The 26801-nt window shown below is 37.5% G+C and overlaps 1 protein-coding gene across 1 annotated transcript in view; it reads left to right on the top strand.

Annotated features, from left to right (window-relative positions):
• Nucleotides 1–26801, top strand: part of CSMD1 (CUB and Sushi multiple domains 1) — a 1239551-nt gene that overhangs the window by 336001 nt on the left and 876749 nt on the right. Inside the window, exon 3 of the mRNA XM_030037616.2 lies at nt 14666–14778. Coding sequence (XP_029893476.1) covers nt 14666–14778 — 113 coding nt within the window. The remainder of the gene's footprint in view (nt 1–14665; nt 14779–26801) is intronic.

Raw genomic sequence — 26801 nt, 5'->3', positions numbered from 1 at the left:
TAAGCACAGAAAATGCTCAGAAAGAAAGATGAAATATCTCTCAATTAAGACATATTTCTAAACTTACTTTTGGGATGTGATATTTCAGGCTGAAGCTACCAAACTTTGTACACTATTAAGTTTATCAGGAGATTGTTCTGCTTCCTTACTTCTGAATTTGTTGAAGATCTACTGATCAGAGGGCACATTGATAAGGTGGCATCATAAAGAGAGCACTTTGAGGGTAATCATTAAAATCTGTATGCATACTAGCAACTTGAGGTAGATCACAATGGGAATTCAGTACAGTAAACTACACCATACACTGCAACAGGATATGTATGAGGCAAGGATATTCTGAAAATAATGATAAGCTGGCATTTCAACATAATGATTTTTGCTCTAAAAGTTAAGAAAAATATTCTGGTTATAAAAGTCAATGTACTCTGAGATTCATTAATTCCTATACCAAAGAAATACAATGGTGAATGCTAGTGTGGCAAAATAAACGTATTAAAAATGTGGTAGTTAAATATTTTTAGCACGCGTAACAATATCAGCAAAGATACAAAATCAAGGGCTTCAACATACACTAACAAACAGCTCCAATTTTCATAGGTACGTACTAAGTGTGCAGCCTTCTTCAGGATTCTGGATCTTTGCCATGGTATATGATCCTTATTACAGGATAAGAAAGAAAATGCACCACTGTTTTGCCCTTCAGTCTCACCTATCTGCACTGTAAATGGATCCATTTGTGAAAATCCATGTCTGTGTGTCTTGATTGCCTATGTCAGATATTCTTGTCTGTGCTGTGCCTCCCCCTTTCCTTTTACAGCGTATTCCTGCTCTACATAGGAATAATATTTAAATTGAAGCACTGAACTACACAGACAACTTATCTTCCATAAAGTTTTGAATATTGCAAAATATGTACAAGTGATATAATGATGGAAAATATGAGTATATGATACTTAATACAGTAAGTGTAGTTAGCCCAAAGCACTCATATAATTCTCAAACATTTCCAGAATTGGCCTTTATTTCATATTAGTAGCAGTAGCCACTTCTTTTTTAGTGCCGTTTGAAACTATCAAAACTGGTTACCTGCAAAAGACTTTTTTAAAAGTTAAATTTAGATAAAATGAACTTTTTGACCTACTGAAATACCCACTAGATTTCTTTCTCATAAAGGACAAACAAGCCAGGCAGCAATTTTGACAGGAGGTATTCAAGTACTAAATGATCTATACTGTACTAACTTCAAGTATGATGGGTGGAAATAACAGACAGACTTCAAAGGTTTGCATAGAAAAAAAGAATGTTGTAGCTCTTGGGAGTAAAACATAGGAGCAGAAAGTTAATATAGTGAGCTTTGTGCAGATAGTCTAAAATCGTCAAAGCCTGACCCCTTTAAAATAGAGTTGTCAGAACAATTAACTTAAGGAAAAAAAAAGCAAAGTCATAATGAGGTGACAGTGAAAGAAAATCCTCTCCTCAGTGCTGAAACAGGATACATTATCTTATCAAGTGAAAAGACTCCTGGGGGCATATTTATAATATGTATAACATATAATAACACTTTGAGAAGATTATTTAAGCTGAAAATGTACATAGTTTGGAAAGACACAAAAGGTGAAGGAAAGGTTTCACTCGATTGCTCCAAAAGCTTTTCGTTTTGGAACTACTTCATCAGTTGTTCCTCTTTAAGTACATAATTTTTTGTCTTAGAGCTCTAAAAAATGCTTCCAGTCAAATTCCAAACAATCTGGAGATCCCCTACTTTTCATTTGCCAAAATGAATTTCTTAAAATGAGACAATAGCACATTATTTTAACTTTCTTTTGATTTGAAGTACTTGAATATACCCATCCTATTCCCCTAACTCTGGATCTGTCGACAATTTGCAATGTACTTGAATTCATAGCATCATAGAATCATAGAATCACAGAATGGTTTGGTTTGGAAGGGACCTTTAAAGGCCATCTAGTCCAACCCCCCTGCAATGAGCAGGGACATCTTCAACTAGATCAGGTTGCTTAGAGCCCCGTCCAGCCTGGCCTTAAACACTTCCAGTGATGGGGCGTCCACAACTCCCCTGGGCAACATGTTCAGTGTCTCACCACCCTCATTGTAAAAAATGTGTTGCATATATCCGGTCTGAATCTACCCTCTTTTAGTTTAAAACCATTACCCCTTGTCTTATCACAACAGGCCCTACTAAAAAGTTTGTCCCCGTCTTTCTTAGAAGCCCCCTTTAAGTGTTGAAAAGCCACAGTAAGGTGTCCTCAGAGCCTTCTCTTCTCCAGGCTAAACAACCCCAATTCTTTCAGCCTTTCCTCACAGGAGAGGTGTTCCAGCCCTCTGAATTCGAAAGAATCTTTTTAGTTTGTAATTTTATCCTTATTTTGCAAATGGGAAACTAAGATATGGAAAAATTAAGGCATCTAACTTCTAATATTTTGGATCTGATTGATTTACTGAGAACTTAAATTTAGGTAAACAAAATTAAGCTCATATCTTGCAAAAACATATAAAAGCCAGCTTTAAAGTTTGGCTTATGAAATGAGAGATGTACAAAAAAGGTGGGTTTTTTTTAAACTTAGGTTGTTTTTAACATTGTATCATTTTTTTCTTTAAAAAAAAAATTCTGATCAGCAATATGTGGAAAAAAATGCCATTTTGGCAAAAGCAGTTGAAAAATAATGACTAGAAAGTATTAAAATAGAATATTTTACTCTTTAGAAACATGTAAGTATTTCATTACCTGACCTATTTTATTTCATTAATCCAAAAGGGTATATATCTCAATAAAAAATATGAAGAACAGTCAGATTCCAGGTCACTAATGGGAATGACTTCAAGCATTAGTATGTTAGTATGTATTTTGAATTGAGCAATAAAAAAAAGCCAGACAGTCTAGCCTGTCCAAAACAGATAATGGAAATCCGCAAAGCCATGTAAGTATTCAAAATTTTACTGCATACTATAGGCCACATTTGAAGCTTCACACATTCCCAGAATAAAGTTCTAGGCACAAATCTTTAGTCTTCCTTACAGTAGGAACAGTGAGTACTATATAAACTGTTTGTTAAATACACTCATGTTTGGACAGTAATGTATTTTTTTAGATATCTCCCTATTGCTGCAAAGGCCAAACATGCTGTTTGTACTAAAATCTGATCTATTCAAATACTTGCTAGCATATTTGCTTTTACCTTGAGGCCTTTGCTTAAAGTGGTGCCACCAAAAAGGCTAGAGTAGTTTTTTTTCAGCTGGCAATACTACTGTAATCCAATTTGTAAAAACGTTAAAAGAAAGCTTCAGAAATTGATTTATTTCCCCCTTCAGGCAATTTTTGTGTGTTGCAGGGCTTCTAAGCCACTTGTTATCATTCCATTTCCATTTACAATGGCTTCGTTTCACTGGTTTTTGTGGAGGTGCTCTGATACTGTAATAAAAGGTGAGCCTGTAAAACCTAGGGAGGTGGAAATGTAGGTGATTTTTCAGTTATTAGTGGCTGGCCTGTGAAGAGAAAAAGAGTCCTCTTCACAGACTTTTTCCTCTCTAAATTCCATTTAGTAGAGGCATAAAATACCATTTGTGTTCGTATGATAGAGTTTTGAGGTTTGGGGTGTTCTGGTTTGTTTTCTTTTTTTTTTTTTTTTTTTACATGAAGAGTTCTGTACATTTTTCATTTCCAAACAACTCACAAGTGGGAGCATGAATATCACCTACAGCATTATGGATGATTTATAACGGATTCATAAAACAAAGTTTCAGATAACATTCATCCTCATTTATTCTGAAGTTGAATCAACTGTTCATTGCTGTAATGTTGTTCCTAACTTGATGTAAATCTCTCTGTAAAGCCTTGTGACATAGGAAATGCAAGCTAGCTTCACAACTGAAGTTATGTAAAATAACAGATCACCATATCCACTGTCGTGTATTAATGCGACATACCTACCAAAAAAGTGATTCATGTGATGTTACATCCATATGTAAGAGTAAACAGACAAAACTCACATAATGAAGCTTAAACTAATGTAAATGTTTTCTAAGATTTTATCTTAAACTGTTTGAGAAGGTATGGGTGGTAAAATCACTGAAAGATCTTAGTTTTGCTGACTCAATTCCTGATTTTTTTTTTTTTTTTAACTAAAAAAAATGTTAAATCTCGCCTGGAATCTATTACTAACAATGGTCTTTCTTACTACTATATTTTTTATTATTAAACTCATCATACTGTTATTAGTGAGCTAACAAATATAGGGATATAGGTAACAGACCCGAAGAAATAATTCAGCCTATGATGAAACCTGTTTCCACAATTTTCTGAAAATAGGATTTCTTTGAAATATAATTATTAATTAATTGAATCAAATGACATTTTAACTTATATCTGTGTAATTTTACTTTTACTAGGTCCATCTGGGCTCATACCAGCACAGCTGAGAGGTGCCTTTGGTCTAAATATCTGTGTACTGTTAGAAGGCAGAAATGTAGTCTGCTCATATAATAGTTAACTGGGAATGTATGATCTTACTTAAAGTTTCAGTTGTTTTTTCTCAAGCATAAAGAGACACTAGCTTTACAGTAACTGAAATAACGTCTTTCTCCTAAAGGTAAAATATTGTTTTTATCCCTCTGGCAATAATGGTTTATAATACCACTTTGTTTTTGTCCAGTTTTATCAAATATCAGCCAATGTTTTCTTTCAATGTCATTTAGCACAGAGGCATATGAAACCATTCCTGTGGCTGCATTTTGTGTACAATGGGTAGAAATCGTAAGAAAATACACGGCATAATGACAAGGTCTGCCAGGAAAAGAAGGCACTTCGGCGTAGCTGTAGCGCAGTGCTGTGGCCTACCAGTTCATTTAGTCGGCAGCCGCCAGTCTGAGTGACTGCCACGCGATTCAGACATAAAGTGTTTTTTTTTCTTCTGTGGTCTGCCCTACGTTGGAGCCTGGGACTGTAGGGAAGTATGGTGATTTCCTGGTAGGCAAGCCCTTTTCTTCTCAGCGTGAGTAACAAGCCCCACTAGGCCCACCCGCCGGCAGCCGAGCGCTCTGGGAGTTGCCCTCTCTCCCATCTGCCGTGCAGTCCCACCGCGCTGGCGCTGCCAGGGCCTGCTGGCTGCCCAGACCTGCCAGGCCTTTGCCACCAGCTGCAACCCCCTCGAAGCCCTCAGCCCCACCGCTTTCCCGAGAACCTGCCTCCGCTTCGGTCCCCTTCACGGCTGCGTACTGGTTTGACGTTGGCCAACGCGTCTCATGTTTTCCTGCTCCCTTACTGATGCCTGGTACCTGGGCTCGCAGGGCACTGCTTTGCAGCATCAGGGCGTCCTGCGGCAGATACAAGCCTTGCTACCATGGCTGTTTGGTGCCAGCTAGAGAAACCACCTGCTTTTTCTGAAGGCTAAGTACGTCAAAATCATTAAGCGTGCAGCTTCTTTCTGCTTAGTGACTGAACTCGGTGAGTTTTGGTTATAAGGGACCTTCTGGATTTCAGTGAGGGAACTTTTGATTGCTTCCATCCTTCCCTTACTAGCAAAGTATTAATTTTATAATTCCTGCAATTAATTCCTAGTTAAGCTAAAGTCACAGGAAACATCAGGAAGTTTTCACATGACCATACCATGGAAAAAATGTACATGTATTTAGCTATGTGAAAGGCTTGGATTAAAAAAACCCTATTTCTTCCCTATTCAGAACTGATTATTAATTTGAGATTATAAATCTTAAATTGCAGAAGAGCACCCAGGTAAGAGATGAGCATTTTGTGTACTGCTAGTACTAGTGTCCCTTTAATGAGGTATGCAAAACTTAACTGCCTCTAGTTAGCAGGATGGAGGAGCACCTGATATTAATTAATCAAATGAGGACTCAGGGAACAGCTGAGGGGTTTGCAGGAGTTTCCTGGGGTGTAGGGGAGACAGCTGGTGGAAGAACTTTTGTGGCTATCTAATGGGAGGGCTTTCTTGGGGAGAGAGAAGTGGGGGACTGGAGCACCGGAAGAGCAGTGTTGGGGTGTTGCTGTGGGCCTATAACCTGAGAGAACCTGAAGATGGAGGAGTCTGAACCTGGAGAAGGCAGCACTGAGGAATACTTGATACTGCCGGAGTAAGAAATGTGAGAGCTAAGGGGTCTTAATTCATTTTCTTGGGGAAAAAAAAGCTGAGTAACACTCATCAATATGAGGAGGTGTTGCTGTGTATTTTCTTTATGCTGGAGAGGTGGGGAGGAAGAGGGTAATTCCTGTGTGGAGGACTGGGTCTGCTCTCTGAGCTGAGGCTCTGCCGGTCACAGTGTTTCTTGTACAGTTTTTTTAAGGAACAGTCAGTATTGCCTTAAGCTCGAGAAAAGCCACCAAATTGGAGCCTCTGAATGAAAAACTTGACCTTGAATAATTTGTTCTATATGTCTTCCCTTTTTCTGTGACTTAAAGAAAAAATTTGAGGCTGGGGGTAGTGGGACTGTATATATATATATATACTTAGCCTATCTTCTGTGGTAGAAAATCAGTTATAAATTATAGATCTTGTACTAATCTTGTAGTAGCTCGCCGTTCCTTTATGTATGAGTTGGTATCTGAGTCAGGTTTTAAATCTTCACTTCCTCTTGGCAACAGAACGGATGCCAGTTATTAAGGCTTATGCGGTTTCATACGTGGCAGGTAACAGCCTGGCTTGCTGGAACGGATACACTGGTCTCCTGGCTCTATGTACCATTAGGTGTCTTAACCTGTGGGTAACTCTTCTCATTGCTGATAACAAGTACAAACAGGAGTTGGTCCCCAGGGATGGCATCTTATAATGAGGGACAAAACAGAGAAAATCCCTATAGAATTTTTAAGAGTGTGCTTTTCTGGTTCCTGCAGGTTATATAATGAGGCAGATAAGCCTGTGAGACCATGACCCATAGGAGTGGCTGTGGCTGGCTTGCTTTGTGATATATTTTTTTTTTTAAAAAGCTTTTTTTATTATCTCTGATATTTGCAAGAGTTGGGCTTTGCTCCAAAACAGCAGCTTATGGCATTGGACAGGGGAGATGAAAATTCTTCAAGATTTGGGAAATAATACTGCAAAAATCACTTCACATTTGTTTCTTTGTGATTATACCTTATTGGTGGCTACTGTTTGCAGGACTAAAAACTTCCATAAGAATACTTATATGACATCACATATTTTTATTTTAGTGTATGAAATTTCACCATAAACCTTACTATTTATTAACCTTAAAAAGTATCTCTTTACTATGGGAGATGCAATTCCACCTCTGAAATAGGTCTTATGGGAGGGGGGAAAATACCTAGTCATAGGCTAGAAATTAATCCTATGGAGATATTTGAGTCTTGAGGCTGCCTTTACATGCGTCTTTTCTAATTATACAAATAAATACTTATTGGACTGTTCTGAATTATCAATGTCTGGTTTGAACAAAGACTTATCCATAAAAGAAACTTTGAACTAAACACTTACAACTCTTCTTTTAAGCTTTTTTAAGAGTTTGAGAGAAGCTTAATTTTTAAATAATTGGTCTCTAGGAAAACAAAAAAAAAATCTTTTTTTCATCAGCTGTACTTCTGGCTACTTAATGTTAACTTCCAACTCTGAACTCAATGCAAAAATGCTGTGTGTGGAAAGGACTTTAATTACATGATAGAAGTACTGTACATGCTCATACACAGCTAAGACTGCTTTGTTCTTAACTGCATTGCTCTCTGAGATAATTTCAGTTGGCTACTGAACTGTTCCAACTGTTTGGAAAGGCAGCATGGTGTATGGTTGTATGCCTTTGGTTAGAGATGCACCTATTCAATCTTCCAGATTCAAAACCAGGAAGACAAGAGTGTTAATTTTTTTTTTTTTTTTTTTTTTTTTTTGGCACCTGGCAGAGCTTTAAAATAGCACCTCTCAGTCTCCCCTTTATTTGTAGAAGGGAACTTCAGAGCTTGTGTGGCTTCATAAAAGGTCATGTTACGGATATATATCCTGTAATCATGTTTGTTACTATAGCATTGCTGCTATTTTCTGTGGAATAACAGGAGTTAGCACCTTCTTGTAAATTACTGCGGTAGCTTCTCTTTTGTCCGGATGTGTTCAGGTAGTTTAAACGGATTCAAATTACTAGTTACTAAGATAACATATTAATGATTTGACTTTTTAATATGTAAAACTGAGGTGCACTTGAACAGATCACGCTTTTGAAGCGTTCTCTGCTCCCTTCGTGAAGGCTGTACTGGTGCGGGTGCCCAGGCGCTGGCAGTGGGACCTGCCGGGCGGCCCCTGTGAGGAGCGGCCGGGGCTGCCCTGAGCCGGACACAGCTGGTTCCAGCCGGTTCCAGCCGGTTCCAGCCGGCTCCAACCCACCCACCCCAGGGCACCGCTCAGCCCCGCAGACAAGGCCGGGGCGCTTTGGGGGAAAAGGTGTTTAAGAAAGGGCAAAAACATGACACGGGCAAAATGAGGGGTAAGGGAAAAAGTGAGAGAATCAACTCTGCAGACCTGGAGGGGGTGGAGGAGGAGGAGGAGGTGCTGCAGGCACCTGAGCAGAGATTCCCCGGCAGCCTGCGGAGGAGCCCGCGGTGGAGCAGGTGGGTGTTTCCTGACGAAACCACAGCCTGCACAGAGCCCACGCTGGAGCAGGGTAAAAATGTGGGGAGGGAGGAGCTGTTATGGCCTGACCCCAGCCCCCTGCATGGCCTGAGGGGAGAGGTAGAGGAGTTGGGAATGAAGGAGTGAAGTTGAGCCTGGGAAGAAGGGGAGTGGGGGGAGGGTTTTAATTTTTTTAAATTTTTAAATTTATCTTTGTTTCTCACTATCCAAACATATTTTAATTGGCATTAAATTAAACTAATTTTCCCCAAGTCAAGTCTGTTTTGCCCATGACAATAATTAGTAAATAATCTCCCTGTCTTTATCTCGACCCAGGAGCATTTCCATCTTATTTTCTTCTCCCTGTCCTGTTGAAGAGGATCAGTGAGAGAGTGGCTGGGTGGGGGTCTGGCAGCTGGCTAAGGTCAACCTACCACAAAGGCATTAATAAATAAATTAATAAAAGCAGGAATAAATGCTAGGAATCCATAGAGTCATATCTTGATTGCTTTTTCTTCAGATGCCTAATAGTGTATGCATATCGTTGACTATTGGTGACGTTGGATGCCTAAAACACAGAAGGGGTTTGTCTGCTTTTTATTGATGGTATAGTTCTAGAATAATTTCTAGTTAAGCCAAATAAGAGATGCCACCTTTTGAACATTTTTGGTGTGTTGTACTTAGTATTCAACTGCCGTGATGTAGTGAGGTATTTCTGGAGAACTACAATAGATAGCCTAAAGCTTTAGTTCTAAAAGGTAACCTTTGACTTGCCTCGCTTTCTGATCTGCGGTTGATCAGCATAATCTTTGAGGTGGCACCTGCCAATAACTTTGTGTTTTCATGTGTTATGGTGAGTTTGATATGGAATGAGCTTATGGATCTCCTCTACATCAAATGACAATTTTAAGAATAGTGTGTAAAACCTGAAAAGATATGACACTGATGGCAGACAGCTCTTTGGTGTTCCCTGTGGCAGTTAATGACCTGTATCAGTTTATGGTAAAATGGGAGAAATGTTAGGGTTTTTTCCTTAGACAGATTTTGAGGGATAAAAAAGAATAGCTCTGATTTTGCCATTTAGCTATGGTTTGCCCAAAATTACTTTTGGGATAATTCATTCAAACTTAGTCTTATACTTTACCTTGTTATTAGTAACATCAATCCTTTTGGCTATTAGCTTTTGAAGAGACATCTGATAGCTAATTTCAGGCAAGAATATTTTGTCTTAGCCAAATAGATGTTAGTTACTTCCTCTGAGAATGTTTCTAGGAACAAGCTGTACAGAAGTAGGAGCTGAGCTCACAGATACATAAAAAAAAAAAAAAAAGCGTGTGTATATTTCAGGCACAATTCTAAAAATGTTTAACAGATCTGATTCTCCTTCTAATTATAATAACGTATTTTCATAGATTTCATTGGCCTGATTTGAAAAAAGAATTAGTCCTTATGGCTGCAGGGTACCCCTTCCCTCTAGGATTTTTTTGGCTCTTAAATTACCCCCCAGCATTTTTTTTTAAACCTTGACAAAATTTTGTCACATATGGTAACCCAAACACATCACTTTGTACTACAGGCAGCTGTAGGAATGAATAAGCTAGCAAATAAAATGGTAAAAATGCTTCTGTTTTTCCTTTGCAACTGCTCATTGGTTTTTGGCAATTGTGACATCAGTATATACTCTTGTTAAAGTGGTCTGATCATATGAGACTCTTCATGCTGGATAGCTGCTCCTGATAGAGTTGTTCCGGAAAGCTTCATTTGACCATTTCAACCATGAGGGTGGTGCAAAATGTTTATTATAAAAAATAATCTAGTGACTCTGGAAACAAGAATGTAATAGTTCTCATTGGAGGGAAGAGCAGCAAAGATATTTTTGTGTCAAGGATGTCTTCAAAACACCTGCAAAGATCAGTTCAGCTTTAACCATGCTCGAAGGCCTGTCAGTTTCTATGTGAACAGCTGGGACTTGCTAAAATTTTGTAACTACACTCAGCAAAAGTTCAGTCCCTGATAAACTTATGCAAACAACCTTAAAACTTCTTAGGCTGATCTGATTGTACTTCTGTATTTCCTCAAACTGTTGAATGTTCTCATTTTTCTTACAGCAGCTGCTTGTGATAGGGACTGTGCCCATGCATTCCTTATGGGTCATGGATTCATTGAATTACTTGGGTTACGAGAGACTATGATTATTTGATCTTATCTCCTGCTGACATTGGAGCCAAGTCTGAAGATAGATCATGCTGTTCAGGGGGCTATCAAGTTTCCAGTGTCTCCAAGGATGGAGATACCAGATCCTCTCTGGGCATCAGTTTCAATATACCACCATCATCATGGTGTTTTCTTTTTTTCAAATACAAAACTGGAATTTCTCATGTTGCACCTTTCCTGTTGCTTCCCATCCTTTCTGCGCTTCCAAGGGGAACCCGGCTTTTTCTATACCACTCCAATAGGTAGCTGAAAACAGCAGTAAGGTTCACCCTTTAGTTGTCATCTTTTAAGGGCTCAACAAATCGATTCCTTCAGCCTCTTCTTGTACATCATTTGCTACAGACCTGTAACCATATTGCCATTGCCAATTCCCCCAGAGGACTTGGCGCACTATCTGTTTAGTAGCAGGAAGTCCCAAAATGTGCCATCACAAGTAGAGGGTGGAGAAGTTCGGAGCAGAGCCACCTGGACCTATTGCTGTGCTACTGGGGAAAAAAACCACAAAACCCGCCAAAACCCAACCAAAATAACCAACTATGTATTTATAGACCTTATCGCTAGAAATGGCTAGATCTATGAAATGACAATGTAGAATGAAATGTGTGGTAGTTTGTTGTGGTCTTCCCTGCTCCCCCCCACTCCGCACCCCCCCCCCCCCCCCCCCCCCCCCCCCCCCCCCAACCAGAGGCTAAACTTGGTACTGGTGTACCACTGTGTTCTCTGTTACAAGTTCTGTTTCTTCTTTATAGACAAGCCAAATATATTCCATCTGTGGTTAAAAAGTATTTTAGTGTGTGCATTTTGTGCAGATTAATGCTACTGAAAGTTAAGGAAGTAGCAATATTTTAAGCTTAAAGTATTGCCATATGCTCAGTATGAAGTAGTGGAAGCTTATCAAATGACAGTTTCATTAGCAGAGGGACTTGAAATGATTCTGCTTTCTTAGCACACATGCTTGTCTGTCTAAACAGTTCCCTTTCTGGTTGCAGTAAAGGCCTACAAGTTAATTGCCAAGATACATTTCCAAAGTAAAGCAACACATGAAGGTGTGTGATTTTTCTGCATGATGAAATGAATGTGCAAAACACATTATGATGCATAAGCTATAACTACCTAGCAAAAATGATGGGGGGGGGGGGGGGGAAATGACTTGGTAGGTTAGCAGTGGTTTAATTCTGAAAATGTCTGAAGAATAACACTCTAGATTTTCATCTGCTGTCTAGTCTTTGTTTGCACTCAATTTCATGGCATTTGATCTCACTGAATTTATTAGAATACTATGAAAAGATGCTTTCAGAAATATTTCAGGTGGCAAGGGTATTATAGAGGCACTCAGGTAGTTGTGTTGAATGACTGAAATACAGATTTTTTTTTTTTTTTTTTTTTTTTTTTCTGTTTGGAACTTTTCCATAATCTCTTTTAGGATTACAGTAATGTAAAAATAGATTTCAAGTTGATGTACTGATCCTTGAAGTTTACCACATACTTGCCTTTTCCTATGTCTGTAAAACCTTAAAGTGCACTGATTTAAGGTATAAAAGAATATATTTGTATTCCTTTAATGTAAATTGCAATGTCAGTTAGCCTAAAGAATGATCTTCCAATATTTCAAGGGGGATAGTATAGAAACAATTTTATTTATTGGGCAGATAAAGAATCCATATTGTAGGAGTGATACTTATTAGCATAACAGATTCAAAGCAGGTAGATCTAGAAATCATAACAGGAGCTCAGAATGTCCAGTCACTGCTCAGATAAGTTCATTTATATGAACTAATTCCATAACAAGTGGAGCAAACACTTATCAGGAATGAGGTAGCTAAAGCTGTATAGTTCTGCATTGATAGGACTTTTTTGTCTTTTTATTGATTTTTTTTTTTTTTTTTTTTTTGTCTCCTATGTAGTGTGAAGTGTTGAGGCTAGCTACCTCTATCTTTCCATGTCTCAAACTGATTTTCCTTCCTTCTGCTACAATGCATGCTAGTTTCCTGTATTTCAGCAAAAAAGATGTTAGATCCAGGAAATATTGTAGTGCTGTCCAAAAAAAAGCCCTTAAAAGCAGAACTCTCTGAATCCCTTCTCAAAGAAGGAAGAGACATGTAAGTAAGATCAGAAAATACATACCCTAAATTAATAATGAACTGTCACACAGTACACTTCAGATGTAAGGCAGTAGTGATAACTGCTCTAATTTATTCAATAGAACAAGAGGCACATTTCCCTAAAAACTGCAACGTCTAGTGCAGGTGAGAGAACATACAAAAGTCTGAACATAAGATGTGGCAAGCCTCACAGTAGTTCTGCAGTTTGAGGATTGAGGGAAAAATCAACCTAGTTATTTCTGGAATTGGAGTAAATGAGGTGGAAAAGAATAGGAGTAATAGGTTGACAAGTATACAGAAGGTGAAAACATTAGAGCAAACAGCTAATTAGCATGTGGGAGACAATGTTGTTTAAAAAGAAAGGAAGAAATTGCAGAAAGCTTTTTGCTGACTTATGTTGCCTTGACCGTATGCCTTCACCTGTATTTAAAGCTCTCCTTGCTTTGACCTCTGACTCATCTGAGTCAAATATTTGTTTTCCAAAGCTCAAAATTGAAAAGAGATGAGGTACCATCTGACTGGTGTAATTCAAGCGTGGAGGAGTTCTTATATGTTTTTATATACGAGAGTGGTCTTAAGCCTAATTTTGCAAAGAACTTCTAGTTCACTGATACTACTGTACTAGTATGTTATTTATCTTCTGCAGTTCCAGATGCCAATTAATGAACTACAGCATCATTGTACAATAAATTTCAAAGGCAAGATTTTTTTAAAGGCATGGACTGTCTTAACCATCCAGACTAAAAATATATCAAAGCATTTTTGGTGTGGTGCTGTGGGTGTGGTTTGGGGTTTTTTTTGTTTGTTTGTTTGGGGTTTTTTTTTTTGATGAGCTCTTCTAATGTCAGAATTCAAGAAACTCTTTCAGTGTGAAATTTGAATGAAAGGTGGCTTTCTTGCGCGTTGTCCTGTACCCAGTGGATCACATACCCCTATTGCAAAATACAGAAATAGGCTAGTGATGTAAGCTGACAGTATAGTTTTGGGTTTGTGGGACAGTAATGGTGTTTTTCATCTAGCTTACGTGAAATTATTTTAATAGTCAAGAAACCAACATCTCACTAGTGTCAGCCAGGTCTAACGAATTGACTTTAGTGATGTTTCAGTAAAGGATGTAAACATTTTTTTCCATCTGTTTTATCCTCAAAATGAATCGAAACATTTATTTGGAGCAATTATCTTAACATCAGTATTGCAATGTAATTATAGCTTATTCCAAATTCTGTTTTGTATGTAAAGGTAAGACTGCTAATAACATGGAAAATGTAATTTTTCTGAAGCTGTTAAATGGAAGTGGTTTTTTTTGTTGTTTTCTGGTCAGTTAATGTATAAGACATTGAACATATGAGATCCATGCTTTTTCTGAAGCAGCAGCTGGAGGTCAGACAGGATAGTCCATGTTATCAAATTGTGCTAGGTATCTCTGTGTGAGTCAAGGCCTGGGTATCTACTTCTAGGTGTCCTAAATTTACCTATCTTTATCTTGAAATTAATCTTATAAAAAAAATTCTTTGTCTTCAGTAGATACAAACAGGTCTTTCTTTCCATGTTCTCTGTTGTAGAGCACACAGATGTGTTGAAATAGGAGGGTTAAAAAGCTCAAGAACATGTTTGAAACTTTGGAGTGAATGTTTAGAGACTGCATCAGGATAAAAACTGCATTCGCAGTTCGGATGTAGAAATGTGATGCTGCTCATAATGCTCAGCATGCGTATTGATGTGCTTTGTTTTAAAAGATAAAATAATTTGTGCCTTTTTATTGCACAGGTTATCTGGCTTTCAGCTTCCATCATCTATTGTGAGCACAGGATCTATCCTCACCCTCTGTTTCACCACAGATTTTGCTGTCAGTGCTCAAGGCTTCAAAGCTATCTATGAAGGTAAGAACTATTTTCCTTCCAGGTCTTTATTCTACTTGATATATGTTTTTCATGTTGAAACATGATGTTTCAGTTTTAATTGTTTGGGCTTTGAATCATCCATGAATATTGCATAATTTTTTTTTTTAATATAACATACTTAAATGTTACTACATCATGGTCATAGTCTTGATTTTGAAATTTAATTTAAACTAATAATTTAATTTCTGCTGGAATTTTTTATTGAATTTGTCGGACTTCCAAAGCTGGATTCAGAAATGCTTACATTTAAATGGTATACTTATTATTTCCTAAGCTATTTCTTTTGACAACTTCTTTAGGCTATGCCTAACTTAAGGGGTATAATGATAAAAATGAGTGGAGATATGGATATTAACTGGACTTGAAAATCAATCACTAATCTTCTTGTGGAAAATTAAAACAAGAACAATGACAACAAAAATATATGTATATATAAATTTAAAACCAAAACCAAAAACCCCAAAGCAGTTGAGAACTGACTCTGGAAAATGTTAGGCTACAGTGATGACTGCACAGTTCTGGGAAAAAATAAGGCCAAGCATTTCATGTCTTCTAGTGTCTACTAAGAGTTAAGCTCATAAAACTGGACTGATACAATATCCTTAATACTTTGAGTTGTACAAAAGGCTTTATGAGATCTGCAACCTTTGTTTGGGAAAGTTAGGAGATACAGTGGTATTAAGTCAGTTGCTTAGTGTTGTTGGATAATGAGGGTGTTTTGATTGTAACTTGAGGATCGCTTTCAAACTGAGTGTGTGGTGGTTTGGGTTGGGTTTTTTTACTACTATTTTTTTTATTTATGGGAAATGCGGGGCTTTAAGTACTAGAAGTTGTAGAAAGCTCAGTTTCAGATTACTTCTCAAATGCAAAGTCATTTTTTCTATGGTTTCATAGGTATAATCCTTTGTTGAAAGTGATTATTCTGGAAGAGCTGCCTATGGCCAGTTAAGTGATAGAATTTAAAAGAAAAATATTTTTAGTGATGACATTGATGTAGGAACTCTGAATCTAGAAAGTAGTATGGTTTGATTGTAGGTATTTACTAGGACTAGCATTTGCAAGTGTGTAAATCCATTACATTGGTCACCACTTTAGAAAAACTCAAGTAACTTAGAGACCACAGGTATCTTCAAATGCTTGGTAAATTTTGGTCACATATCTCCTAGAACTATTCATAGTCCCTTGAAACTTTACCTCCCTTTCTTGACAATATCTAAGTCTGCTCCATATTGATGCATAACTTTGTTTCATATTTGATTAATGTTTTGAAAGAATAGTGGTTTTTTTAAAGTATCTTTTGAATTCAATATCCGCATTGAGTGGGTTAGCTAGGTGTGAAAGACAGAGGCGTAGGAGGTGTCATGTGTAACTCAAACTTTTTTGTTTTGAGCTTTTTCTGTTTGGGATGGGTAGCTCAGCTGTATGTCTTTCCTTGGTAGCTATTCCTCCCTTCCTTTGTCCCTCAGAGCCTTATTACCTGGGAAGTCAGCTAATCAGTCTTTTTTTTAACCGAGATAAGGGCTGTGAGGAAGGGCTAGGAAAGTTTCATTTTAATAGTCTTTATAAGCTTTATTAGGTTAAGTTGAAAAGGAACATCAGAAATCACGAACACACCAGGAACTGTTTTTGTTACCTCAATAGGAAGTTGCTTTCTACATACCTGTATCTTTCTCCTCTAGCAGATGCATATGATAGCATATTTCATCCTTTTATGCAATCTGAGCAGTTTGTTTTTCATATTGAAAAAGACAGTGAAGAATGTTAAAGGGTGTCTCTTGACTGTCAACTTAGGAACACATGCACAGAGCCACAGGCTGTAATATAATGACACTTCCTGCTGGCCTACTTTCTTGTAAAAACCCCAGCAGGAAGAGCTGTAATTAACGTTGACAGATAGCACCACTCTCTGGTTACACAACACTGCCCTCTTTCAGATTTAGTGCTGTAAAGCTGGTGTCGTCCATGAGCTTTAAATTGACTTCGAAATATGACATCCAACTCCGGAAGAAATGGTAAACATCACTGAAGTGACAGCGTCTCAGTGTACAGACAGGCAGTGGGGACTGACGGTTTGGGAAGGGTTTGTAGTGGTGAGGGGTTAGGTGTTTTTTTCTGAAGGCTTGGGGTAATTGCTGCTGCAATGGCTGGTTGAGTTACTGAAGCACCATAGTGTAAGAACTCCTGTAACTGTTCTCTAAACTACTTCTTTTAAATAGTGACCCCTTCTGGCTCCTATGCCATATGTAATTTTGTGAGTAGGCAGATCAGTTCCTCTGGGACAGGGGAACAGACCAGATGTTACCAGTCACTGGAAGTCTTTATAATCACTCTGCTGGCTACCCATCCCTAAGCTAGTTTGCTTTTACTAAAGTATCTATTTATCCCTGGTTTTAGCCAGCTCTTTCATTCTTCTCTTGAGTAAATGAATTACTGTTCAGTTGGAAGCATGGGAATTATTGAAGTGTTACCGACTGATGCCATCTAAAAGTTTGGGACACTATGGGGTCGTAATGCAGAGTTTGGGAAACACTGTTTTAAACATCTTAATTAGAGAGAAGTTTTAACTGCGTGTCAGCTGGCAAGGACAGTATGTTAAAAAAATTCTTTTTTTTTTTTTTTTTTTATGGTACCTGGGGGAGTAATCTGTAACAAATTTTTGTATGGAAGTAGGATTGTCCACAACATTCAAAAGTTAAGGAATTCTAACAGACTGGGAGCAGGAGAAAAAACCCACTTTACATCACTATGCAAAAGCATGCAAAGGAATTATTCTGGAATTGCACCACTTGTCTCACAGTAGCAGATGAAGTAGGTCTGAAAAATTCAAATATTAGGACTAATGAAGGAACTAATTTACATAAACTTACCATATTCTGGGAGGCTGCAAAATGAGTGTGGTTTTTTACATTCTTGTGACAGGCCACTCTTTCTTCTGAATAGGAAAATTTCATCTAATTAGGATTGTTACGTTTATGCAATTTAAAAAAAAAAAAAAGATTGATTAGTGTCATCAAGGTTAGCTCTGCTATTGAAAGTTAGTGTTTTAAATGTGATCATGTGGGAGAAAAAGCTAGTGTTTTGACAATGACTCTTATCTCTCGAAAGACTTAATACTGGTCTAGATTCTCTGCTGTGTTGAGCTTCTGCTTTGCAGAGCAAGGCGGATGCTGTTGGGAGGTTTCACCGTTCCTGTCTGCAGGGTGTTCTTTTTAACTTAAACTCACTGGTGAATGAGGGTGGGGTGCTGAACCAGGAAAGAAGGCATATGAACCACTTCAAGACCTACCGAAAAGCTTCTGAAGTTATACCCACACTGGTATCCCTAGCAGAGAGAGAACACTACATCCCATTCCCTGGGATGAGATTCTTATCTATGCGTTTTATTGAGTAAATTCTTGATTTATGGTCTCACTTCCTGTGCAGCAATAACTTAATCAGATCCTTTGTGTTTTTACAATATATAAATAGGTTAACAGTGGAGCTAGTGAAACCACATTCTGGAGCTCTAAGCCCTTGAAAATTATTTGTACCTATCTGACTTTGCCTGCTGTCACCCATACACCACGTGAATATTAATACTTAACTAAATCTAATTTTGTGGCAGCAGACCAGCGAGAGCCATCTAGTTTTAACAAGACACTGATGTAGTTGGGCAGTTGCTGAGCTCTTGGGCTGAAATTTAGATTTCTTTACTATATCATTACTTCACCAGATTTATATGTCCATTTCTGAGAATCTCTAGCGTTTTTAACTTACAATACTTCCATCTTCCTCAGTGATCACATCAGCACTCTAAGCTTTTGGTACAGAGGGAAGCTTCAATTATTCTTATTTTCTGGAAATAAAATTATCTATGAAATTTTCAAACATGTCATTATATCAGTGAAAAGATAAATTTCGGAAGTAGTAAGTTCAGTTTATAGAATTTGTCAACTTATTTAATCCGCTAAATTATTTATTGATCATTATCATCACTGTTGGGTAATACTTAAATGTAAGTTTTAAGCAATGGGATTGGGGAGTTGAGGGGTTGATTATGTTTCTGTAACGTGTGCTTCATTTTTGGTTTTTTTTTTTTTTTCAAATTGACAGTGCTTTGTATCATATAAAACATGTTTAGGCTTTGCAGGGGGTGCATGGGGAGAATAAGAAAGTACTTGTGGCTTGTGCAATTTTGTTTCATTCCCTGTTACAGTCAGTTTAATTCCTATTTTCTAGAATGAGATTAACAAACTGTTTTTTAAAATGGTGCTTAGAGGGCTACAAACAGAAGTAAAAAATTCAGCATTGCTATATCGTTGTAATAATTTTATTTGGAAAGTCAGAAATATTCCTGCCATACAGAACACTTGCATATGATTTGAAATACTGCTTTCATTTAAAGAGTATGTTTCTGTATCTGAAGTGTTATATACACGTATACTTAATTTGAGTAATGCATGGTACAATTGTTATATGTTTTTTCTTCTACGAAACTACTGTGTCCTGTCATTCAGGGAATCCAGTTGTCAAGTGCAGAAAATTCAGTAGAAGTAGAAAAGCTTAATTCAAAGTACATTGTTAGTCATCAATGTAAAATGAAATGTCACGGTTTTTACCTTGTATTTTGCTACACTGGTGTCTGCCACTAAACATTAAACTGCCCTCAAAGTTTAACAATCCTTGGTTCATTTTAAGCTATCTTGGAATTTTTTTGTGTGGTTGTTTTTGTTGTTTATAACCACACTTTTTGATGTAGAATTGGTGGACAGTGTTTAAACAATAAGCCAGATGTACCAGACTTGATGTGTGCTAGTACCTTTCCTTGACCTCTCTTCTACAGCAGCAGGTTTTCTCTGTCAAAGGAAGAGCTCTTGCACATCCCTCTATCCTACCTGCCTTCAGGGCATACTTCCTTTTTTCTTTTGTTCTTTGAATTGTCAAAGCTTTCTGCTCACACCCAGCATTAACATTTATACTGGCAGTCACCTCATCCTGCCTTACCCATCTTCCCTGAAGCTTCTTTTTAAGTCCCTTTCAGTATCAACAGCAGAAAGTAGTGATATACTTCCACAGTGTAAAGTCTTTGAAGAAATTTTCTTTTTTTTCTCTAGCTCCTGTTCTCCCTGAGTATCTGTTATTTGGTGTATTTCTCCTTTTTATTTTTATTTTATGGTTCAATACTTTGAACTATTTAAAAAAACAACAACAAAAAAATGGAATGCTTCCCCAACCAACTTGGAAACATTAATCTCTTGTATTGATTCCATGAGTCTACCAAGATAATTTTCCTGAGACTGTCATTTTCCAGTCAACGTGGATGCAGTCAAGATAACAGACCTCTGAGCCCAAGCTAATGTTTCTTGTTTTTTGTTTGTTTCCCTCAAGTACCAAAATATCTTTCCTGCACTCTTTTAAGAGTAAAAATCTGCTTTTCACTGGGTCAGCACTTGACAGTGCTTCCTACCTGCTGTCCATGAGTCTAACTGTATTAGTTAATGGCTGTGTAGTTCTCCCAACAAACTGTGACACGGTGGTAAGAGTAGTTACTCCCTGGGAATGGGCATGTTCAAAACAAACCGAATAATCTGAGGCAAATATTTCAAATTGAGAGCAGGAAGCTAAATTGGCAAGAAAATACCAACTTTTATGCAACTCATATGCATAATGATCCCCTACTATGCAGTGTGAGATGAGTAGTCTCCTGAATCTTCAACCATCGCTGGTTAATCTCTGTGGTTTAGTCATAGGTGCTGTTTTATCTATTAGATAATACTTCATTTTGATTGTTCCAATGATCTGAGACTTTGAATATGACTCTTGAACCTCAGTGGAATAGCATATCCAGTGCTTAAGAGGACCAAAAGATTGTAATGAATGTCTAATTATGACATGGAGAGCTATGCAGTTCTTTCTATATTCTGTTGCGTAGTTTTGGGGAGGATTCAGTTTGTTGCTCCCAAATCTATAACTATTCCCTCCTCTACTGTGATGTTTAGAGAAAGAAGCAGTGTAAATTTTAATCTGAGTTTAATCCTTTTAAATGTTGAAGGCATAAACTGCCCCCCCCCCCCTTTTTTTTTTAAGCATTTCTTTGGTAAGAAAACAAAACTAACATTAATACTACAGTAAATGCTGGTATTGTTGTAAATGTAATCTTGGCAGCTATACATCTTAACTAGCAATCTTACCATTGACTGTTAGTGTAATTGACCGTAACATCTGTTAATAGACTGATCTATTTCTTTTTCTATTTTTAGTTAAATACTTGTTGCTTACCATTTTGGTAGCCTGTTCTTTTCAAACTGAGAGGTTTGTTAAAGCTTTAAGTGATGTTTGTGTGTATATGCATGACCAAGTAAACCAATAGCTTTAAACAGTGAAAGCACAGACTGAAATGGGATCTTTTTAGACTGAAATTCGTGGTTGCACCTCTTTGGAGTGGAAGTAATTGTTTTCTGAGAATGAATTTGGGTATGGGTTTCCATTGTCAACTGAAGTCCTTAAGAAAAAAGCATTTTTCCTTTCTCTAGCATATTTTCTTAAAAATAACATCTTTTTGGAATGATGCAATCTGAATGACTGTTAATGATGACATACAGGAAAGAAATCATAATGCAGTTAAAAATAAAACCGATACTTTGTGTGTCAAAACATGACATAATGTGTAGCAGCAAAATCTCAGGGCAGAAGAGGTCTTGCAGTGCTGTGGGACTGTTCTGTGGGACCTCTGATAGCTAATCTAGAATATTAATGTTTTAGGTGTCAAAAGAGTTCACTTTAAAAGTATTTTTCCTTTAGCTGTTATTGTTAAGCCTACACATATACAGAAAACTTATGGAAAAGAAAATGGAGGTTATTTTGTGAGAGATAGGTAAAATAGTCTGCTTGTGTTCTGAAGTGTGTGAATAGATTGAAAACTTGCTCAAAATGCTACATTTTTGGGGAAGTTAATTTGGTTTGTAGAGGCAGGTAATGACTGCTCTTTTGTATGCCTTCCCTTTCTAGTCTTTCATGTATGAAGAGATTGTGCATAGAAGAAATAACTATTTAAAACAAGTACACTCCACAGCTTTCTTAGCTCTGAGAACTTATGGTGGATAACTTCACCGGTTGAAAAAGAAGTGAAATTCCTTTCACCAGTAAAACACTTAAATGTTGCATTTCAGCAATATTCCAAGGACCAGGAGTCAGAAATCTGGAATGTTATTTCCTAAACTGCCCAAGGTAGAAACTTTACAATTAGAAGCTCTAGGAAATTCTTTCCTAGGAAAAAAAGACACTGTAATGAAAGTAGCGGTGGAATAAACCCTACCTGAATTGGCAGAAAATAAAATTAAAATTAAATGTTGTAAGACTCATTATCAACCAATGAATTTTGTATCTGAAGGAAGAATAATTTTGTAAGAGCCTTGCCCATTATGTTAGTCCAATTATAAGCTATGTCAGCTGTTTTCTGCTCTCCAGCTTTTACCCTGAGTAGCTCAATCCCTAAAGCAAAGACAGCCTTTGTATGGCTAGTAGCCCTTTGAAAGGGAATTACATGTCTTAAGATATGTTTTTGAAACTGTCTTTTTGACTGCCTCTGATTCTGGAAGTAAGCGATTATTTTGTGCCTTCTAGTGACTTACTGATCCGTAAAAGAACTACTGTGTTCATTGTCCTTGGTGCACGAACTAGTAACAAACCCAATGTCGGTGGTTCATACCTTGTAATCGTTTAGTGGGCTTGTAACCTCCCTCCAAAAACCTCTCAATTGTGCTCCTATTTGGATCACAAATGCAATAGGAAAATGATTTGGTAAAAGTGGGCTTCCTAGAGGAAAAGATTAAGGAGTTGCTCCTCTGCTACTCTGAGGTGCCATTTCTAAAACACAACAGCACATTCTGACATGGAAAAAAGAAGGGGAAAGTCCAAGTCATAACAGGATTGTTTCTCTCTTTTTGTAGGCCAAATAACTTAATGCAGTGGTTTAATTTCTCTGCTATTGAGTATTGAGATTCTGGAGAATCTAATCTACATCCTAACAGATCGTCATCCCAACTGTGCTGATACTAATACCCCGTTTCGTGTTCTTTCTTATCTGCCATCATTAGTATGTGTTTGTATGACTAATACTAACTTGTGAAAAATACTTCAAAGAATTTTTTCAAAATGTCAAAATTCCTTTAGTGCAGTCATTACCTGTTCTGAATCAGTATTAAGATGATGTGGTTTAACCCCAGCTGGCAACTAAGCACCACACAGCTGCTCACTCACTCCCCTGCTCCCACTGGGGTGGGGGAGAGAATTGGAAGACTAAAAGTGAGAAAGCTCATGGATTGAGATAAAGACAGTTTAATAGGTAAAGCAAAAGCTGCACACGCAAGCAAAGCAAAACAAGGAATTCATTCACTGCTTCCCATCAGCAGGCAGGTGTTCAGCCATCTCTGGGAAAGCAGGGCTTCATCATGCTTAAAGGTTACTTGGGAAGACCAATGCCATTGCTCCAAATGTCCCTGAGCAATGGCAGCCCTGGCCAGACTTCACCCCTCTCAGTTTTATTGCTGAGCACGACATCTTATGGTATGGGATATCCTTTTGGCCAGTTGGGGCCACCTGTCCTGGCTGTGTCCCCTCCCAACTCCTTGCACCTTCAGCCGACTTGCTGGCAGGACAGAAAAGGCCTTGATGCTGTGTGAGCACTGCTCAGCAATTGCTAAAACATCCCTGTGTTATCAACACTGTTTTCATCACAAATCCAAAATGTAGCCCCGTACAAGCTGCTATGAAGAAATTTAACTCTTATCACAGCTGAAACCAGTACAGATGTGCAGCATGTTCTAAAAATCTTGCAAATCAGTATGTTGTAGACAGCTTAAACCCCCCCCCAAAACACTGAATAGAAAAAGGCTAGCTTTGCTTCTCTTCAAAATGCTTTAGTTCTTCTACTTGGATGTTAATTTTCAAACTTAAAATGCAGCAAATTAATGCAGCAACTGTTTGAGAAACAAACAAGGTCAAAACTCCCATAATTCTGGAATTGTATTGGATTTGTTTTTTTTAGTTCAGCCACATAAGGAAATATGTGCAATGCATCTTTTCTCCAAGTGCTTTTCTGAAACAAGCCATGCAATGTGACTCAACGGAGCTGGTATTTTTGCTTGTTTGATTTTTACAGCCAACTGGGATTTGGGGGAATAACTTTTCCTGTTTGTAGCATTACAGATTTGCTGGAGATAAGATTTCAGTTAAGCAGCCTCTGTCTTTCCCTGCCCCCAGACTAAATTTAATTTTAAACAGCAACTGCTGCCAAATATCAGGATGCCAATAGTTAAAGAAAGAGTGTATTCTGTTCAAACTTCATTTTGCCTGAACTTTCAGTTCTGGACATGGTCTTTTTCTCTTTACCAATGTGGAAATTAAAATATTGCCAGTGATATAGTGTGCATGTCCAAATTACTCAGAGGAGTTTCCTGATGCATTTATCCCCAGATTTCTATCTGGCTGAAGAGTTAAATCCTACTTCCTTTTCTAATTATCAGATATATTCAGTAGTGTTTCCTTACCTTCAGAATGGTCCCCATTACTGAGATGGTCCCAGATGAAATTCAACTGACACTTAGCTAGCTTTTAATGAATCTGAAAAAGTCTGATACTATGGCTTGCTTAATTTCTGTTCTCATTTATAAAGGAAGTTATTTATTCCTTTGGCTGGTGCAAGTACGGAGAGTTGTATTGGGCTTTTCATCTTTCAGATAATAAAAGTGCATTTTCAGCCATACCAGTCTTATTTCTGGTTTGTAGTAGTCTTTATAGTGTTTTTGGGGGGTTTTTTGTTTGTTTAGGTTTTTTTAGCTATTGTCCTTAATTTAAAGTAGTACCACTTTTTAGTATGAAAACTGTACTGCTGCCTTTAAAAAAAGGCTCTGCAGCCTACTGAGAGTTACTGTTGATAACTAATTTGTATTTATTACAAATCTGCTTGCAATGGCAAAGTTGGCTTACAGCTTTTATGACTTTTATTGTAAAAATAAAAGACAATGGAAAAAATCTCTATTTCATGTGGTCTCATTGTCTCGCTGCAGATTTTTGTTCCTTTGAACTGGCAAAGGGTCTATACTGTTGCGGTGTGGAGTCAGTATTTCTAGAATAAGACCTGTGGGTTAGTGGGCCAGAAAACAGAACTTTGGGTTTGCTATGTTACTGTAGCCAGCAGCTGTTACCCTAATTAATTAAAGGTTGTAGAATTTGCTATGTTAGATGGTTAGCATATAAATACAGTCACATACCTTGCTTTTAATCTTCTCTTGTATAACTTTAAACCATTAATAATTGTACTTTGAATTACTTTGTTATTCATATCCTTCCCATATATTGAGGGTTTCATTTGCATAACCTTTCATGTTTTTCTTCTGTAATTGGGATAATAAGGCAGATGTCTAGAACTTTGCAACAAAATATACTCATCAAAACAAGCATGTCTAAATTTTCACCAAGGCATTGATCTTGTTCACTAATGAATAAAGTAGCTAGTATGTCACTCGCCTATTAATTGTGAAGAAAGGGAATAGGTTGACTGTAGTACACGTAATGTAGGCATTATGTTTAACTGAAACTTTTGAGGTTTTAATAAAAATCTGTCACACAATCTTTACCTTGTGTGTGTTAGAATTCCATGTTTTCATACAATACTATTCGACCACTTTGTGTATCACCTATCTAAATATTGTTTATTCACCCATGTAATCTCATTAACTTCATTAGGTATACATGTTGCTATAAATGAGTCTCCAAAACTGCCTTGAGTACTTTTTTTAACTCTGTATTTTGTATTTGCTTCCTTTAACTTGCAACACATTGAAATCTTTCATCTTGTATATATTGAAAGACTTCCTAATTTATTGAATTATTCATGCATGGTATACTTCCAAGAAATCTCTCCTTAAGGTTCTTTGAAGCTGGCTTACTGGAATGACCTGAAAAGGGCCATAGAAGGCACGGAAGGTCAGACAATCTCCCTGATTTTATTGGATCTGTGCCTTCCTTACACTTGTTTAACAAGACAAGGCACACCTGTGTGGTGTCAGTGGATTGTAAACCTGAAGTCATAAGAATGTTAAAACAGCAGTTTTGGATGTATAAGTTCTTATTTATGGGGAAATGGTAACACACTCTGTGTGTTTGTATGTATGTAAACCCAAGAATTGTTAGTGTAATCAAAGTCTTAAGTATCTAACCGTTATTAATCCAGATGAAATCTTTACAGAAAATGAAAAAATAACAACAGTACAGTTAAAACAGTTGCATGCAAGCTTCTTGGTTTCTGCTACTTTTCCTAGTATTATGCTTACCCTTTCCCTGCTCCTTTGGGTCTGGTGGTTGATGTTTTATTCTTCCTCACTTTAGGATGCACTTGAGGTTATTCTTACTTTTGCTCTCTCTTCCTTGGTCTGCAGTTCCATATCAAGCCCATATTTACTTTATATGTGGTGTCCAGTGCATGTTAGATACTACTGCTTTGTTATTTGTTACTCCTAAAACCAGTTTTGTCCAGGTCTGCATTTCTTTAACTGACCGTGGGTGAGTTGCCTATAGCTGTGGGCTCTCTAGTGCCAAGCCTTTGTCTCATTGCTTATTGTCGCTATGCATGTATTCCCCTGCACTGCATCCTGTATCTCCACTTCTCGAAGCCTCTGCAGTCAAACCAGGCCTGTATTTCTCTTAACTATGTCATTGTGCCAGTTGAAAAAAAAAAAAAAAAAAAAAAAAAAACCAAAAAAACCCAAAAAAAAACCCAACCCAGCAAAACCAAAAAAAACCCCAAACAAACAAAAAACCCAAAACAAACAAACAAAAAAGTAAAACAAATTAGCCTGAGACAGCCAGTCAATTAGAGAAATTGCTATCACAGCTAAGTCAAGTAAAGCAAAGCTGCAGGCAAGTTTGGAGAATTTCAGACAGAGTGAGCCTGACTGTAGCAAGTCTCAGTCCTGAGGCCTTGCAAGCTCAATGCAAAGCTTGGTCTGTTACTGAGAATGGCA

This window comes from Aquila chrysaetos, chromosome 15 (assembly GCF_900496995.4).
Source record: "Aquila chrysaetos chrysaetos chromosome 15, bAquChr1.4, whole genome shotgun sequence".
Classification (NCBI taxonomy): Eukaryota; Metazoa; Chordata; class Aves; order Accipitriformes; family Accipitridae; genus Aquila; species Aquila chrysaetos.
Note: the sequence above shows the minus strand (reverse complement) of the source record. Positions and strands in the feature narration are given on the sequence as shown.